Source organism: Symphalangus syndactylus, chromosome 11 (genome assembly GCF_028878055.3).
Source record: "Symphalangus syndactylus isolate Jambi chromosome 11, NHGRI_mSymSyn1-v2.1_pri, whole genome shotgun sequence".
In the NCBI taxonomy this organism is placed as follows: Eukaryota; Metazoa; Chordata; class Mammalia; order Primates; family Hylobatidae; genus Symphalangus; species Symphalangus syndactylus.
The window spans coordinates 134,996,325-135,011,506 of NC_072433.2; the positions used below are offsets into that span (position 1 = coordinate 134,996,325).

General features: G+C 52.7%; 1 protein-coding gene across 2 annotated transcripts in view; it reads left to right on the forward strand.

Annotated features, from left to right (window-relative positions):
* Window positions 1-15,182, forward strand: part of SPG7 (SPG7 matrix AAA peptidase subunit, paraplegin) — a 61,923-nt gene that overhangs the window by 25,067 nt on the left and 21,674 nt on the right. For both annotated transcript variants that reach the window (XM_055232853.2, XM_055232852.2), the window contains exons 5-9: window positions 2,026-2,165; window positions 5,165-5,267; window positions 6,636-6,761; window positions 8,344-8,506; window positions 8,899-9,072. In XM_055232853.2, coding sequence (XP_055088828.1) covers window positions 2,026-2,165; window positions 5,165-5,267; window positions 6,636-6,761; window positions 8,344-8,506; window positions 8,899-9,072 — 706 coding nt within the window. The remainder of the gene's footprint in view (window positions 1-2,025; window positions 2,166-5,164; window positions 5,268-6,635; window positions 6,762-8,343; window positions 8,507-8,898; window positions 9,073-15,182) is intronic.

Sequence of the window (15,182 nt, forward strand, 5' to 3'; positions counted from 1 at the left end):
ACTGCGCCCGGCTAATTTTTTGTAATTTTAGTAGAGACAGGGTTTCACCGTGGTCTCGATCTCCTGACCTCGTGATCCACCCGCCTCAGCCTCCCAAAGTGCTGGGATTACAAGCATGAGCCACCGCCCCCGGCCCTTGCTTTTGTTTTTTTTTTTTTTCGAGTCTCGCTCTGTTGCCCAGGCTGAAGCGCAGTGATGTGATCTCGGCTCACTGCAACGTCTGCCTCCCGAGTTCAAGGGATTCTCCCGCCTCAGCCTCCCGGGTAGCTGAGATTACAGGCGCGCACCACCACGCCTGGCTAATTTGTGTATTTTTAGTACAGATAGGGTTTCTCCATGTTGGGCAAGGCTGGTCTCAAACTCCTGACCTCAAGTGATCTGACCACCTTGACCTCCCAAAGTGCTGGGATTACAGGCGTGAGCCATCGTGCCTGGCCAGATCTGGTAACTTTAGATTCCAAGAGTGCGTCAGAACGTGTGCTTGGAGCAATTTAACGCTGGATAACGTGTGGACCAGTGATTAGGAAAGTGGTCTGGGGTTGGTGTGGCCCGCCCCAGGGTCTGGAAATGACTGTGGCCTCCACCGGAGCTTCTGCCCCTTTGCTGGGTTACTCAGGATTTAGAACGCTTTTTCCTTTTCTTCTGCTTTTTTTTTGTTGAGACAGAGTCTCCCTCTGTCATCCAGGCTGAGATGCAGCGGTGTGTGATGTCGGCTCACTCAGCCTTGACATCCTGGGCTCAGGTGATCCGCACACCTCAGCCTCCCCTGTCACTGGGATTGCAGGCACGCACCACCACACTTGGCTAATTTTAAATTTTTTTGTTTTTTTGGAGAGAGGAGGTCTCACTCTATTGTCCAGGCTGGTCTTGAACTCCTGCCCTCAAGTGATTCTCACACCTTGGCCTTCCAAAGTGCCAGATCACAGGCGTCAGCCACCATGCCTGGCCCTGTCTTGCTATTTTTAAAAACGAGAAACCCCTTTCTTAAAATACAGCATGGCTAAGTGCAGAAGACGGTGCTCATTCATGTAAATCCTCCGGTGCATGTCTGATTATTTCAGCCTGGAAGGTTATTTTAACCTACAACACTATGCTCAGCTCTGGACGAGTCACCTGATAAAACAGCTGCCTTGAAGAGAAAATACTCAGAATTCTGTCTTAGCAGTTTAGGGTGTGAGTGAGGGTGTGAGTGAGGGCGCAGCAGGTGCCATCCCCGCCCCTCATCCCTGTCCTCTGCTGGAGTTTCCAGTTAACCTCAGAGAGAGTCCCACAAGTCCGTCGGTGTCCTGCCTTTGGGCTGTTGCTGTCCAGTCATGCTGAAATCTCAGCTAAACATGCGGAGTTTACTTAGGAAAACACTGCGTTTTGAGAATCGTGTGCCAGGGAGACGGACCCGTTGGTGTCCTGGTGTGAGGGATGAACATCTCAGGTTTTGTGGTTAAACACGAACCCTCTGTGGCCGCAGTTTCCTAAAACATCTGCTTTTGGCCGTAGTCTTGATTTTGCCGTCCTCAGTCTCGTGCTGCAGCCTCACCGGCCTCTGGGGGAGGCCCCTGCTGTGTCTGCAGGCGTAGCTGAGTCCGAGGCACACATCAGACGTAGGGCTGTGAGCTAACCTGCGGACACCCCTCCATTTCGTAGTTTTCCTGTGAGTGGAAAATAGAAAGTCTGTCTGTTGAAATTTTATTTCTCAAATTGTGGTTGAGGAAACTAAAATTGTTTAGACTTGGAAGTACAGATGCTCCTTGAATTAGGGTATTTTCAGCTTCCCAGGGGCTCACTGGGAGGTAGCCCCATCGTAGGTCAAGGAGCTTAGTGTGCATGTTGCTTCACACCGTTGTAAAGTGGAAAGACCGTAAGTGGAACCGTCGTACGTTAGGAATCACCTCTAGTTTCTGAATGGCGTCCTCTTCACAATGCTGAGGTTGTCATTACCGTGAGTTCCAGGCAGGCTCTCTGTTGACTGTAGGGTGCCTGTCTGTCCCTTCGTGTTTTTCACGGTCCCCTCTCCTTTCTGCCCCCCAGCGACTAGCCTTGATGTACCGAATGCAGGTTGCAAATATTGACAAGTTTGAAGAGAAGCTTCGAGCAGCTGAAGATGAGCTGAATATCGAGGCCAAGGACAGGATCCCAGTTTCCTACAGGCGAACAGGATTCTTTGGAAAGTATGTTGGATGTATTTGTTGACGCTTGAACTAAACCTAACTTGACTTTGTAATGTGAGAAACAGATTGCAAACAAAAATCTCAAACTGTCTTTGCCTATAGTTAACTAGACTTTTTTTTGAGACGGAGTCTCGCTCTGTCACCCAGGCTGGAGTGCAGTGGCGCAATCTCGGCTCGCTGCAAGCTCCGCCTCCCGGGTTCACGCCATTCTCCTGCTTCAGCCTCTCCGAGTAGCTGGGACTACAGGCGCCCGCCACGACACCCGGCTAATTTTTTTGTATTTTTAGTAGAGACGGGGTTTCACCGTGGTCTCGATCTCCTGACCTTGTGATCCGCCCGCCTCGGCCTCCCAAAGTGCTGGGATTACAAGCGTGAGCCACCGCGCCCGGCCTAGTTAACTAGACTTTTTAGTGGGAGGGTTAAATAAATGTAGAAGTGAATGATACAATGCCAGGAAATTTAGAAATATAGTCATCCCTGGGTATCCATGGGGGCTGGTTCTAGGACTTCCCAAGGATACCAGCACTAAGGATGCTTAAGCCCCTGATGTAAAATGCCAAAGTCTCAGCCCCCGACGTAGATGCCGAAGTTTTTCTATGTAACCTGAGAACATCCTCTGATATGCGTTAAATCATGTGTAGGTTGCTAATAATACCCAATACCTTGTAAATACTATTTCAATCGTTGTTACACTTTAGGGAGTAATGACAAAAATGTGTCTGTGCATGTTCAGTATAGATGCACGTTTTTCCCCAGATATTTTCATTCTGTGCTTTGTTGAACCTGCAGAGGTGGAACCTGTGGCTGTGGAGGCCAACTGTGTGCAAGTCTGTTGGAGTTTGTTTAGTCACTCTCTTTAGTTGTCTGGCGCTTCTGAATTCACATTCTTGTTTAATTTTCACTGACTGTGCTCTTTGATGAAAGCTTCCGAAATGGTCAGATTGAGTGTGCAGATGCCGGAGATACCTAGTGATCTAGCCAGCCTTGTGACAATAACAACATTGAGGTTTTTCTATTTTCAGCATTTTTTTTTTTCAAAAGTAAGCGATCACTTTCAGTTAGCAAGGCAAGATCAGCCTAGCAGTAAGAAAGAAAGTCAAGGAGTCAAGGAGGACCTTGATAATGTCCTGAGCTTGCTCTCTTCTGCAGACAGGAAAATGGAACGGGAAAAGGGTAGACACAGGAAGGAGAAATTCTCATTTCACTGTTGAGAGGGAAACAGACCAGGTGGGAGTTGTGGGCAGTTACGGACCATGGACCCTGACAGGTTCCTTAGTAGGACAAATGAGGGGCCAGTGGGTACTGAAACCAAGAGGTTTATTGTTGACTTGTAATCTCTGAAGATGTAGAATGCCAGTGACTGGCAAGTACTCCCTTGATCAAAATGCACCTCTAGCCAGGTGCAGTGGCTATGCCTGTAATCCCAGCACTTTGGAAGGCTGAGGCAGGGAGGATCTCTTTTTTTCTTTTTTTTTTTTTTTTTTTGAAACGGAGTCTCGCTCTGTCGCCCAGGCTGGAGTGCAGTGGCACAATCTTGGCTCACTGCAAGCTCCGACTCCCGGGTTCACGCCATTCTCCTGCCTCAGCCTCTCCGAGTAGCTGGGACTACAGGCACCCGCCACCACACCCGGCTTATTTTTTGTATTTTTAGTAGAGACGGGGTTTCATCATGGTCTCTATCTCCTGACCTCGTGATCCGCCCTCCTCGGCCTCCCAAAGTGCTGGGATTACAAGCGTGAGCCACCGCGCCCGGCCTGCAGGGAGGATCTCTTGAACCCATGAGTTCGAGACCAGCCTGGGCAGCATGGAGAACCCCATCTCTACAGAAAAAAAACAAAGATGCACCTTTAATTCTATAACCCAGCAACTCCTGGAAGCTCATTGCTCTGAGGCTGTGCATCTCATGTCTTTGTAGGCTGATGATGTACAGAAGATGGAAGCTTGGGGCAGGCCTATTCTCATGTCTTCATAGGCCGATGGTGTCCAGAAGATGGAGGGTTGGGGCAGGTCCATTCTCATGTCTTCGTAGGCCGATGATGTACAGAAGATGGAGGGTTGGGGCAGGCCTAGGGCAGCCCCTCCTCAGGATGAGGGCAAAAGTTCTTGGATTTGCTTTTTTTTCTTTTTTTTTTTTTTTGAGACAGGGTCTCACTCTGTCATCGCCCAGGCTGGAGTGCAGTGGTGCAGTCTCAGCTTACTGCAGCCTCGACCTCCCAGGATCAGGTGATTCTCCCACCTCAGCCTCCTGAGTAGCTGGGACTATAGATGCGTGCCACCACATCCAGCTAAGTTTTTTTGTATTTTTAGGAGAGACACGTTTTTTCTTTCATTTTTTTTTTCTTTTTGAGATGGAGCGTTGCTCTGTAGCCCAGGCTGGAGTGCAGTGGCATGATCTTGACTCACTGCAGCCTCCACCTTCTGGGTTCAAGCAGTTCTCCTGCCTCAGCCTCCTGACTAGCTGCGATTACAGGCACATGCCACCATGCCTGGCTAATTTTTGTATTTTTTTTAGTAGAGATGGGGTTTTACCATGTTGGCCAGGCTGGTCTCAAACTCCTGACGTTGTGATCCACCCGCCACGGCCTCCCAAAGTGCTGAAATTACAGGCGTGAGCCACCGCGCCTGGCCTGAGATTTGCTTTTTATTCTTAGGCTGATCTTGCCTGCCTGATTGAAGCTGATTGGTTACTTCTGAAAACAAAATATGCTGAAAGTAGAAAAACCTGAACGTTGTTATTGTCACAAGGCTGGCCAGATCACTAGGTATCTCCAGCATTTGCACACTCAGTCTGACCATTTGGGAAGCTTTCATGCAAAAGCACAGTCAGAATGAGACAAGAGAACCCATTTCCACAACCATTTTAATCTGCGCATCGGTCCCAGACATAGGGATTCCTCGTCTCATCTTGGAAACGTTGCCAGCGGTGGTTCTGATTTGGAAGCATGTGTCTGTCACGTGACACCGTCTGAGCCTATGCCTGCCTCTCTTCCTTCCGGCAGTGCCCTATATTCCGTGGGGATGACGGCAGTGGGCCTGGCCATCCTGTGGTGTGTTTTCCGTCTGGCCGGGATGACTGGAAGGGAAGGTGGATTCAGTGCTTTTGTAAGTTCTGTAAATCAGAGCTCTCTGAACTCTTTCTGTTTTGTGTTTGCTGAATACTTTTCCCATAAGCTGTATGATGAACACACAGAGAAAACCTGTTGCAGAGAGTAGCCTGAACCCACTGTTACACAGTAGGTCAGCTTCCTTTCGCATGGGCTGGCTATAAGGCATGTAGTAACCAGTGTTGCCTGAGGGCCTCTCACCCTAACTCTGGGGTGCCTGAGCCTTGTGAGATTACAGGGCGGTTGAATCTGCGTTTTCAGATGGAGTTTTCACCCTTGTTGCCCAGGCTAGAGTGCAATGGCGTGATCTCGGCTCACCATAACTTCCACCACCTGGGTTCAAGCAATTCTCCTGCCTCAGCCTCCCTAGTAGCTGGTATTACAGGCATGTGCCACCACCTCCAGCTAATTTTGTATTTTTAGTAGAGACGGGGTTTCTCCATGTTGTTCAGGCTGGTCTCGAACTCCCGACCTCAGGTGATCCTCCTGCCTCAGCCTCCCAAAGTGTTGGGATTATAGGCGTGAGCCACTGCATCTGGCCTTTCTTTTTCTTTTTTCTTTTTTTTTTTGTGACAGTCTGGCTCTGTTGCCCAGGCTAGAGTGCAGTGGTGCGATCTCGGCTCACTGCAAGCTCCGCCTCCCGGGTTCATGCCATTCTTCTGCCTCAGCCTCCTGAGTGGCTGGGAATACAGGTGTGGGCCACCATGCCTGGCTAATTTTTGTATTTTTGTAGAGATAGGGTTTCACCATGTTGGCGAGGCTGGTCTTGAACTACTGAGCTTGGGCGATCTGCCTGCCTCGGCCTCCCAAAGTGCTAGGATTACAGGTGTGAGCCACTGCACCTGGACGGGAAATAATTTTTTTTTTTTTTTTCTTGAGATGGAGTCTTGCTCAGTTGCCCAGGCTGGAGTGCAGTGGTGCGATCTCAGCTCACTGCAACCTCAGCCTCCCAAGTAGCTGGGACTACAGGTGCCCGCCACCACGCCTGGCTAATTTTTTTGTATTTTTGGTAGAGCCGGGGTTTCACTGTGTTGGCCAGGATGGCCTCGATCTCCTGACCTCGTGATCCGCCCGTCTCGGCCTCCCAAAGTTCTAGGATTACAGGCGTGAGCCACCGCGCCCGGCTGAATGATTTTTTTTAAAGCAAATTGCTAGACAAGTTTCTTACTAATTAATGACTAAACATTCCCCTTCTGTGCCTGAAGACTGACCTGTGAGCCTTGTCAGTCTGACATGAGTGAAGCCTTGGGATCTTGGGATGGAGACGTGGGATTGGGGCGGCTCAGGTGCGTGGGCTGAGCTCTGGCATCGTGCTGCTGATTTCCTGACTTTGCACAGCTCCTTGCACTTTGTTCTTTCTGCACAGAATCAGCTTAAAATGGCTCGTTTCACGATTGTGGATGGGAAGATGGGGAAAGGAGTCAGCTTCAAAGACGTGGCAGGAATGCACGAAGCCAAACTGGAAGTCCGCGAGTTCGTGGATTATCTGAAGGTGAGGGCAGTGCGGACCAGGAGGGAGGTGTGAGCAGACACCGGCCTGCCTTCTCTCCCAGAAGGGCTCCTGTGGGACCTGGAATTCTATTGATTACGTGTCGTGGGTTGGTGGTGACCTCTACTGTGTCCCATGGGGACACCAAGCAGGTGCTGGTGCCTGTTCAACCAGCAGCACAAGCCCCGTGCACATGATTCAGCCAAGTGGAGGGTGCCAAGGCCCGTGCCTACTGTGCCGTTAGCCGTCCTGGGCCCTTCATCCCTTGCAAAGCTCTGTGCTTTTTCCAGAACAACATAAACCCCATAGCCAGTTGGTGGCAATGCATGAGCTGTCTTTCAAGTGCGTCACTTACACGTTCCTTCCGCGGGCCTGGTGCAGTGGGTCACGCCTGCAGTCCTAGCGCCTCGGGGGTTGACTTACACGTTCCGTCCGGGGGCCTGGTGCGGTGGGTCACGCCTGCAGTCCTAGCGCCTCGGGGGGCTGACTTACACGTTCCCTCCATGGGCCTGGTGCGGTGGGTCACGCCTCTAGTCCTAGCACCTGGGGGGCTGACTTACACGTTCCGTCTGCAGGCCTGGTACGGTGGGTCACACCTGCAGTCCTAGCGCCTCGGGGGGCTGAGGCAGGGGAGTGCTTCAGCCCAGGAGTAGGAGATCGGCCTGGGCAACAGTGAGACCCTATCTCTGCAAAACATTTTTTTATTTAATTAATTTTTTTTTTTTTTTTTTTTTTTTTTGAGACAGAGTCTCACTTTGTCACTCAGGCTGGAGTGCAGTGGCACAATCTCGGCTCACTACAACCTCCACCTCCCCAGTTCAAGTGTTTCTCCTGCCTCAGCCTCCCAAGTAGGAGGGATTACAGGCGCCCACCACCATGCATGGCTAGTTTTTGTATTTTTAGTAGAGACGGGGTTTCTCCATGTTGGCCAGGCTGGTCTCGAACTCCTGATCTCAGCCTATCCGTCTGCCTCAGCCTCCCAAAATGCTGAGATTACAGGCGTGAGCCACTGCGCCTGGCCTGCAAAGAGTTTTTTTTTTTTTTTTTTTTTTTTTTTTTTTTTTTTTTTTTTTGAGACGGAGTCTTTCTCTGTCCCCCAGGCTGGAGTGCAGTGGCGCGATCTCGGCTCACTGCAAGCTCCGCCTCCCGCGTTCATGCCATTCTCCTGCCTCAGCCTCCCGAGTAGCTGGGACTACAGGCGCCCACCGACGCGCCCGGCTAATTTTTTTGTATTTTTAGTAGAGACGGGGTTTCTCCGTGTTAGCCAGGATGGTCTCGATCTCCTGACCTCGTGATCCGCCCGCCTCGGCCTCCCAAAGTGCTGGGATTACAGGCGTGAGCCACCGCGCCCGGCTGCAAAAAGTTTATAAAAGTAGCGGGGTGTGGTGCCTCATGCCTGTATATTGCCAGCTACTGGAGAGGCTGAGGTGAGAGGATGGCTTGAGCCCAGGAGTTTGAGGCTGCAGTGAGCTGTCATGGCACCCACCGCACTCCAGCCTGGGTGACCCAGAGAGACCTTACCTCTAAAAAAAAACAAAAACTGAAACCCCAAGTGGTTGGTGTCACCTCATCTGCTGCTGTCCAGAGCCCAGAACGCTACCTCCAGCTTGGCGCCAAGGTCCCAAAGGGCGCACTGCTGCTTGGCCCCCCTGGCTGTGGGAAGACGCTGCTGGCCAAGGCGGTGGCCACGGAGGCTCAGGTGCCCTTCCTGGCGATGGCCGGCCCGGAGTTCGTGGAGGTCATTGGAGGTAGGTGCTGTGGTTGCGGGCTGTGGGGGAGCTTGGCTGACCACTTGGCTCCTTTCACACATCTTTCCTCTGGTGGATGGACTGAAAGGGACACAGGTGGGTGGGGGAGTAGAGAAGGAAATCGAGGTCTGGGTTGGAGGAGGGGTTTTGTCTGCAGAGCAACATGTTTGCTTCAAAGCCAGTGTCACTTGTGGCCTGGGGGGCCACCATGGTGCGTGTGAGCCCTGAGGGCTGGCCAGGGGCCCCTGTGAGCAGCTGCCGTGTGTCTGTTTGCAGGGAATGGGGCTGGTAGCTTTAGTTGTCCTTGATATAGAACTTTGTCTGGGCCGGGTACAGGAGGAGGCTTTGTTTTTTATTATCTGCCCATTTCCTGGTTCTCTCTGTCCCCTCAGGCCTCGGCGCTGCCCGCGTGCGGAGCCTCTTCAAGGAAGCCCGAGCCCGGGCTCCCTGCATCGTCTACATCGATGAGATCGACGCGGTGGGCAAGAAGCGCTCCACCACCATGTCCAGCTTCTCCAACACGGAGGAGGAGCAGACGCTCAACCAGCTTCTGGTAGAAATGGATGGTCAGTGCCCGTGCGCCGCACACCCCCATGGCACCATCAGAGGAGGGTTTCTCATGTCTTTCAGAATAGGTTGTGGTGAGCGAAGATCGTGTCACTGTACTCCGGCCTGGGTGACAGAGTGAGACTCTGTCTCAAGAAAGAATAAATAGAAATACAGCTTTTAGACCCAGCGCAGTGGCTCACGCCTGTAATCCCAGCACTTTGGGAGGCCAAGACAGGCGGATCACCAGAGGTTAGGATTTCATGACCAGCCTGGCTAACATGCTGAAACCCCATCTCTACAAAATTACAAAGGTGAGCCGAGCACAATGGCGGGTGCCTGTAATCCCTGCTCCCCTGGAGAATCGCTTGAACCAGTGAGGTGGAGGTTGCAGTGAGCCGAGATCTCACTGTTGCACTCCAGCCAGGGTGACAGAGGGAGACTCCATCTCAAAAAAAAAAAAAAGCGAACCAAGCTTTTGATTAAAAAAAGGTCAAGGCAGGCCGGGCGCGGTGGCTCAAGCCTGTAATCCCAGCACTTTGGGAGGCCGAGGCGGGCGGATCACGAGGTCAGGAGATCGAGACCATCCTGGCTAACACGGTGAAACCCCGTCTCTACTAAAAAAATACAAAAAATTAGCCGGGTGTGTTGGCGGGCGCCTGTAGTCCCAGCTCCTCGGGAGGCTGAGGCAGGAGAATGGCCTGAACCCAGGAGGTGGAGCTTGCAGTGAGCCGAGATCGCGCCACTGCACTCCAGCCTGGGTGACACAGCAAGACTCCGTCTCAAAAAAATAAAATAAAAAAAAAAAAATAAAAAAAAAAATAAAAGGTCAAGGCAATAGTAAAAAAGACAAGTAGGAATATAAGTGGTATGTCAGATGTAATCTTTCCTTTTCTTTTTTTTTTTTTTTTGAGACGGAGTCTCGCTCTGTCTCCCAGGCTGGAGTGCAGTGGCACAATCTCGGCTCACTGCAGGCTCTATCTCCCGGGTTCTCGCCATTCTCCTGCCTCAGCCTCTCGAGTAGCTGGGACTACAGGTGCCCGCCACCACGCCTGGCTAATTTTTTGTATTTTTAGTAGGAACGGGGTTTCACCATGTTAGCCAGGATGGTGTCCATCTCCTGACCTCGTGATCCGCCTGCCTCGGCCTCCCAAAGTGCTGGGATTACAGCTGTGAGCCACTGCGCCAGGCAATCTTTTCTCAGTCTCGCTCTGTTGCCCAGGCTGGAGTACAGTGGCACCATCTGGGCTCACTGCAACCTCCGCCTCCCAGGTTCAAGCGATTCTCCTGCCTCAGTCTCCCAAGTAGCTGGGATTACAGGCACGTGCCGCCACACCTGGCTAATTTTTGTATTTTTAGTAGAAACGAGGTTTCACCATGTTGGCCAGGCTGGTCTCGAACTCTTGACCTGAGGTGGTCGGCCTGCCTCAGCCTCCCAAAGTGCTGAGATTACAGGCGTCAGCCTTGGCGCCCAGGCTTTTTTTTCCATTATTACTGTTTTTTAGGGGCTTTGCAGCAAAACCCAGAAAGACCGCTAGACAGATTCTGGAAGAGCTGTGCCACTCATGATTTTTTTTTTTTTTTTTGAGACGGAGTCTCACTCTGTCACCCAGGCTGGAGTGCAGTGGCGCGATCTCGGCTCACTGCAAGCTCCGCCTCCTGGGTTCACGCCATTCTCCTGCCTCAGCCTCTCCGAGTAGCTGGGACTACAGGCGCCCGCCACCATGCCCGGCTAAATTTTTTGTATTTTTAGTAGAGACAGGGTTTCACTGTGGTCTCGATCTCCTGACCTCGTGATCCGCCCGCCTCGGCCTCCCAAAGTGCTGGGATTACAAGCGTGAGCCACCGCGCCCGGCCGACCACTCATGATTTTTTAAGTCTGTAGTGAGTCTCTCTGGTTGTGCCACCACGTCTCTCCCTGCGCCCCCTGAAGAGGGTGTGACGCTGGTTAGACGGCCGAGCAGAGCATCAGGGCGCTGTACTGTGGCGAGGGAGGCACCCCATTTGTTGTGACCCCTTGAAAATGACTTCTGCTCTGGCTTTGACAATTTTATTTTTTTAATGGAGCTGACCCAATAAAGGTGACATGGAATTATTTTTCTTCTGAGCTACTTTTGCAAGATTATTATTTTTTTCATGTGGATATTGTTGTGGTAAAATATACAGACAGCCAGGCTTGGTTGTGCAGTCCTGTGTTCCCGGCTGTTTGGGAGGCCGTGGCAGAAGGAGTGCTGGAGCCTGAGCCATGCGATGGTCTTCCCTGTGAACAGCCTCTGCGTTGCAGTCTGGATAACACAGCGAGACCCTGTCTCTAAAAAACAATATGTTCACGTAAATTTACCACTTTAATCATTCTGAAGTTCATTGACATTAAGTACATTCGCACTGTTGAGCAACTGCCACCACCACGTGTCTCCAGAACTTTCTCTTCAAACCGAAAACCTGTCCCCACTCAACCCTCCCCATTCTCCATCCCCAGCCCCTTGCAGCCTGTGTCCTGCTGTCTGTCTCTGAGTTTGACTGTTGGAGGGACCTCATAGAATTGGAGTCCTACAGTGTCTGTCCTTTGCTATCCACCTTCTTTCAAGAACATAACATCTCCAGGGGCCATCTGCGCTGGGCACGTGTCAGGATTTCCTTCCTCTTTGAGGCTTAATGATGCTTCCTTGTGTGTAGGGGCTGCGTCTTGTTATTCACCCGTCGGTGGACACGTGGACTGTCGTGAATTAGGCTGTGTTAACATAAGTACAAGCATCTTTTGAAGTCTCTGCTTTGTAAGATTTAATCAGAATTCTAGTTAGATTTTAGGTATTGTAGATGAGGGAGACTTTTTTCCCCAAAGTGTTCTGGCTCCAAGAGAACCGTTGACTTCCTGTTTTCTTTGTTTCCTGTGGCTGCCTGGAGTCGTGTGTCTTAGCACATGCACAGCCCAGTTTTGACTACTCAGCTAAGGGGGGAACTTGCTTCACCTCTCATTGCAAAATCACTTGAGACTACAGAAGTGTTGCCACGGTAGTCAGAGTGTTCTTTGATGCCTTCCTGCGAGCTCCCCGAAGGCTGACTGTGACGTACATGGTCTGCAGGTTCAGACCAGGCCGTGGTGTCCGTGACTGCCCCCCAGACCCATCCACAGGTGCTTCCGCCCCCTGACGTGGATGTTCGGTCTCCTTGGTCTCTTCCCTTCCTGTGTCATTTCTTGGTCCTGTTTTTTGAGACAGGGTCTTGCTCTGTTGCCCCGGTTGGTCTTGAACTCCTTGGCTCATGCCATCCTCCTACCTCAGCCTCCCCAGTAGCTGGGATTACAGGTGGGCTTCACTGTTCCTCAGTGTTTGTCTTTGGTGACTGTGACACTGTACAGGCCAGTGACATTCAGGAATGTCATCTCTGGAGCTGTGACATGTCCTCAGGGTCAGGTCAAGCAGTGCATTTGGCCGGATTGGTGCAGCAGTGCTGTGGTGTGCCTTGCGGTTTACAGCGTCGCTGCACCTGTCGCTGGCGGTGGACTCTGCTCAGGACTTTGGCCCTGGGCTGGTCTGCATCTCTTCTGGGTATTCCATGTTCCCTGTGCTGGCGCCCATCTGTCCTGGGTGCTCTGTGTTCTCCATGGTGGCACGTGTTTCTCCCGGGTGCCTGCGTTCCCCGTGCTGGCGCCCATTTCTTCTGGGTGCCCCACGTTCCCTGTGCCGGCTCACGTCTCTTCTGGGTGCCCTGCGTTCCCTCTGGGCTGCTGTGAAGTCAGATAGACTGATGCCCACAGAAGTGTTCTCTAGGCTCTGAAAGTTCTGAGGGTAGAAGATGAAAGTGAGATTCCCGATAGTGTCCAGGACGCAGTGACGTTTGCAGAGAATGCTTCACCCCTCTCCTGCTGCTTGTCCCCTGTGTCTCCAGTCGTCTCTCCCCACGCTTGTTCGGGAATTAACGCGTGAGCATCCGAGACCTGAACGGCTGCCTTCTGCACACAGAGCAAGTGGTCATGGGAGTCGAGTTTTCAGAGAACAGAATGTCTTCAGAGATGTGGGGTGAGCAGTTCAGGTTCTGCAGTGTCTGAGGTGTCACTGAGGAGAGACACCTCCTCAGAGGTGGGTTCTTGGGGTTCAGGGACCCCACCGCCTCTGCTGGGGGAGCTGGCCCTGTACCTCAAGTGGAGATCACCATGCGTTTTAGAGGCCTCTGGAGCCTCCAGGCTCTTTGTACTGCTTCTCTGCGGAGCATCTTTATGTGGCCTCTCTGGTGCTTTGTGGCCTTCACTGTGGCCTCTCTGGTGCTGTGTGGCCTTCAATGTGGCTCTAACCATTGTTTCTGGAGGCTGCTCAAGGATGGGTGGGTTGTTTGGGTTTTGAAGAAATCTGCAGGACACCTTGGGTTCTGGCTACAGAGTCTTAGGACTCTCTGTGGGTCGGGTGAGGCAGGTGGCTGCGCTGTTGTGGCTGCGCGGCGTGGACACTGAGGTCTTCCTCCTGTGAGTCTGCAGCCTTCTCCGACCAGGTGCCTCTCTTGACCAGGTGCCCTCCCAGGGGACCATGAGGAAGCTCAGAGGAGAGACCCCCGCCTGCTCCTGTCTCACGGAGCCCACAGGGCCATGGAGGGCGATGTCGTTCGCTCTGCTGGGGTTGCCTTTTGCACTGAAGACAGAGACCACCTTTTTGAGTGACTTGAGCCCAAAGGCAAGCGTGTATCAAACGATCTTCTCCACATAACCTCTCTGTGCTATCGTAAGAATAGCTGCTTCCACCCCCGGATTTGCCCAGGCCTGGGAGTCCGCTGACTGAAGGCCTCTTGTTGAGTGCCAGCTCTAAACAAGTCCCTTTATGCAGAGCCACAGCTGTGTGTGCTCAGCCCTGCCGAGCTCCCAGGCCAGGCTTTGTTGCTTCCGTTCATGGAAGTGCACAGGATGGGGCGGATGCTGTGCCGGTCGTGGGAAAATCTCAGTGGGGAAGAGAAAAGCCGCAGCCTTCTTGGTTACGTCAGCCCGTCCATGGCCGTGTCCTGTGGACCCCAGACCCTGCTGGGAAGGACGTAAGTCAGAGAGCACTGGAGGCACCACCAGCGATGGATGTCCAGGTCCCGGCACCTGTGCTGGAAAGCAGTGATGCCGAGTGTCAGCGCTGAGCACATGCGGGGAGCTGCGGATTCCCAGCAGTTCACACAGGCCTCCCTTCCACGCAGTCATCCCCTGGTGGTGGAAGCCAGCCAAGACGGCGCCCTGATGTGCAGCCACACACGGAAAAGGCTGCTGTGAACATTTTATGCTTCGGCTTTTTTTTTCTTCAGAGACAGGGTCTCGTTCTGTCGCCCAGGCTGGAGTGCAGTGCCACTATCATAGCTCATTGCAGCCTCCACCTCCTGGGCTCAAGCAGCCATCCTGCTCCAGCTTCTTAAGTCGTTGGGACTCAAGGCTTGAGCCACCATGCCAGGCTCTGTTTTTCAGTCTGTGCGAAGTAAAGTCATCAGCATGTGAGCCTGGCGGTGCTTGCCGTGGGCTCTTTCAGGTCCAGGCTCCCAGTATCTGGGCAGTGAACGAGGTCCTGGGAAGCCGGGGTCCTGGTCCTGGTCCCACTGTGACCCGGGGACACCCCTACCTCTGTCCTTAGTGTGGCAGTGAATGTGTCAAGCACGCTCTGCCCTGGGAGCCGTGGACTGCCTGCCAGGTGGGTAGATGGGCGCTGGCAGAGGGAGAAGCTGAGGCCCAGCTGGAGCCGGCCGTCGGGCTCACAAGTCACGCCCGTCGACTGCCCCTGTCCTCCCCTGGGGGCCGTGAGCACTGCCGTGCCCTGGGTGACGCTGGCGTGGCCAGGCTGGAGCGCAGAGAACCGCACTTGGGGTTCAGAGTGTGTCCTCCCACTCAGAAGCGTCGGCTCTGCCGGAAGCGGGATGGGGATGCAGCTTTTCTCCCCGTGTTAGACCTCGGGTTGGAAGGTTGCAGTCGGGTGGGAGCAGCCGCTTCGGGTTGGACGTCTTGTGCTGTCCTGGTGCATTGAGACATCCCTCAAAGAAAGCACGAGTACCCTCCATGCCCACATAGCCAGGGCATGCACTGTCACCCACTCGATGTGGAAGTCCTGTTGGTAAAATCTTGACAAGAGCCATTTAGAGAGCACTGGGGGAAATTCTCCCAGGTCCAAGCCAGAAT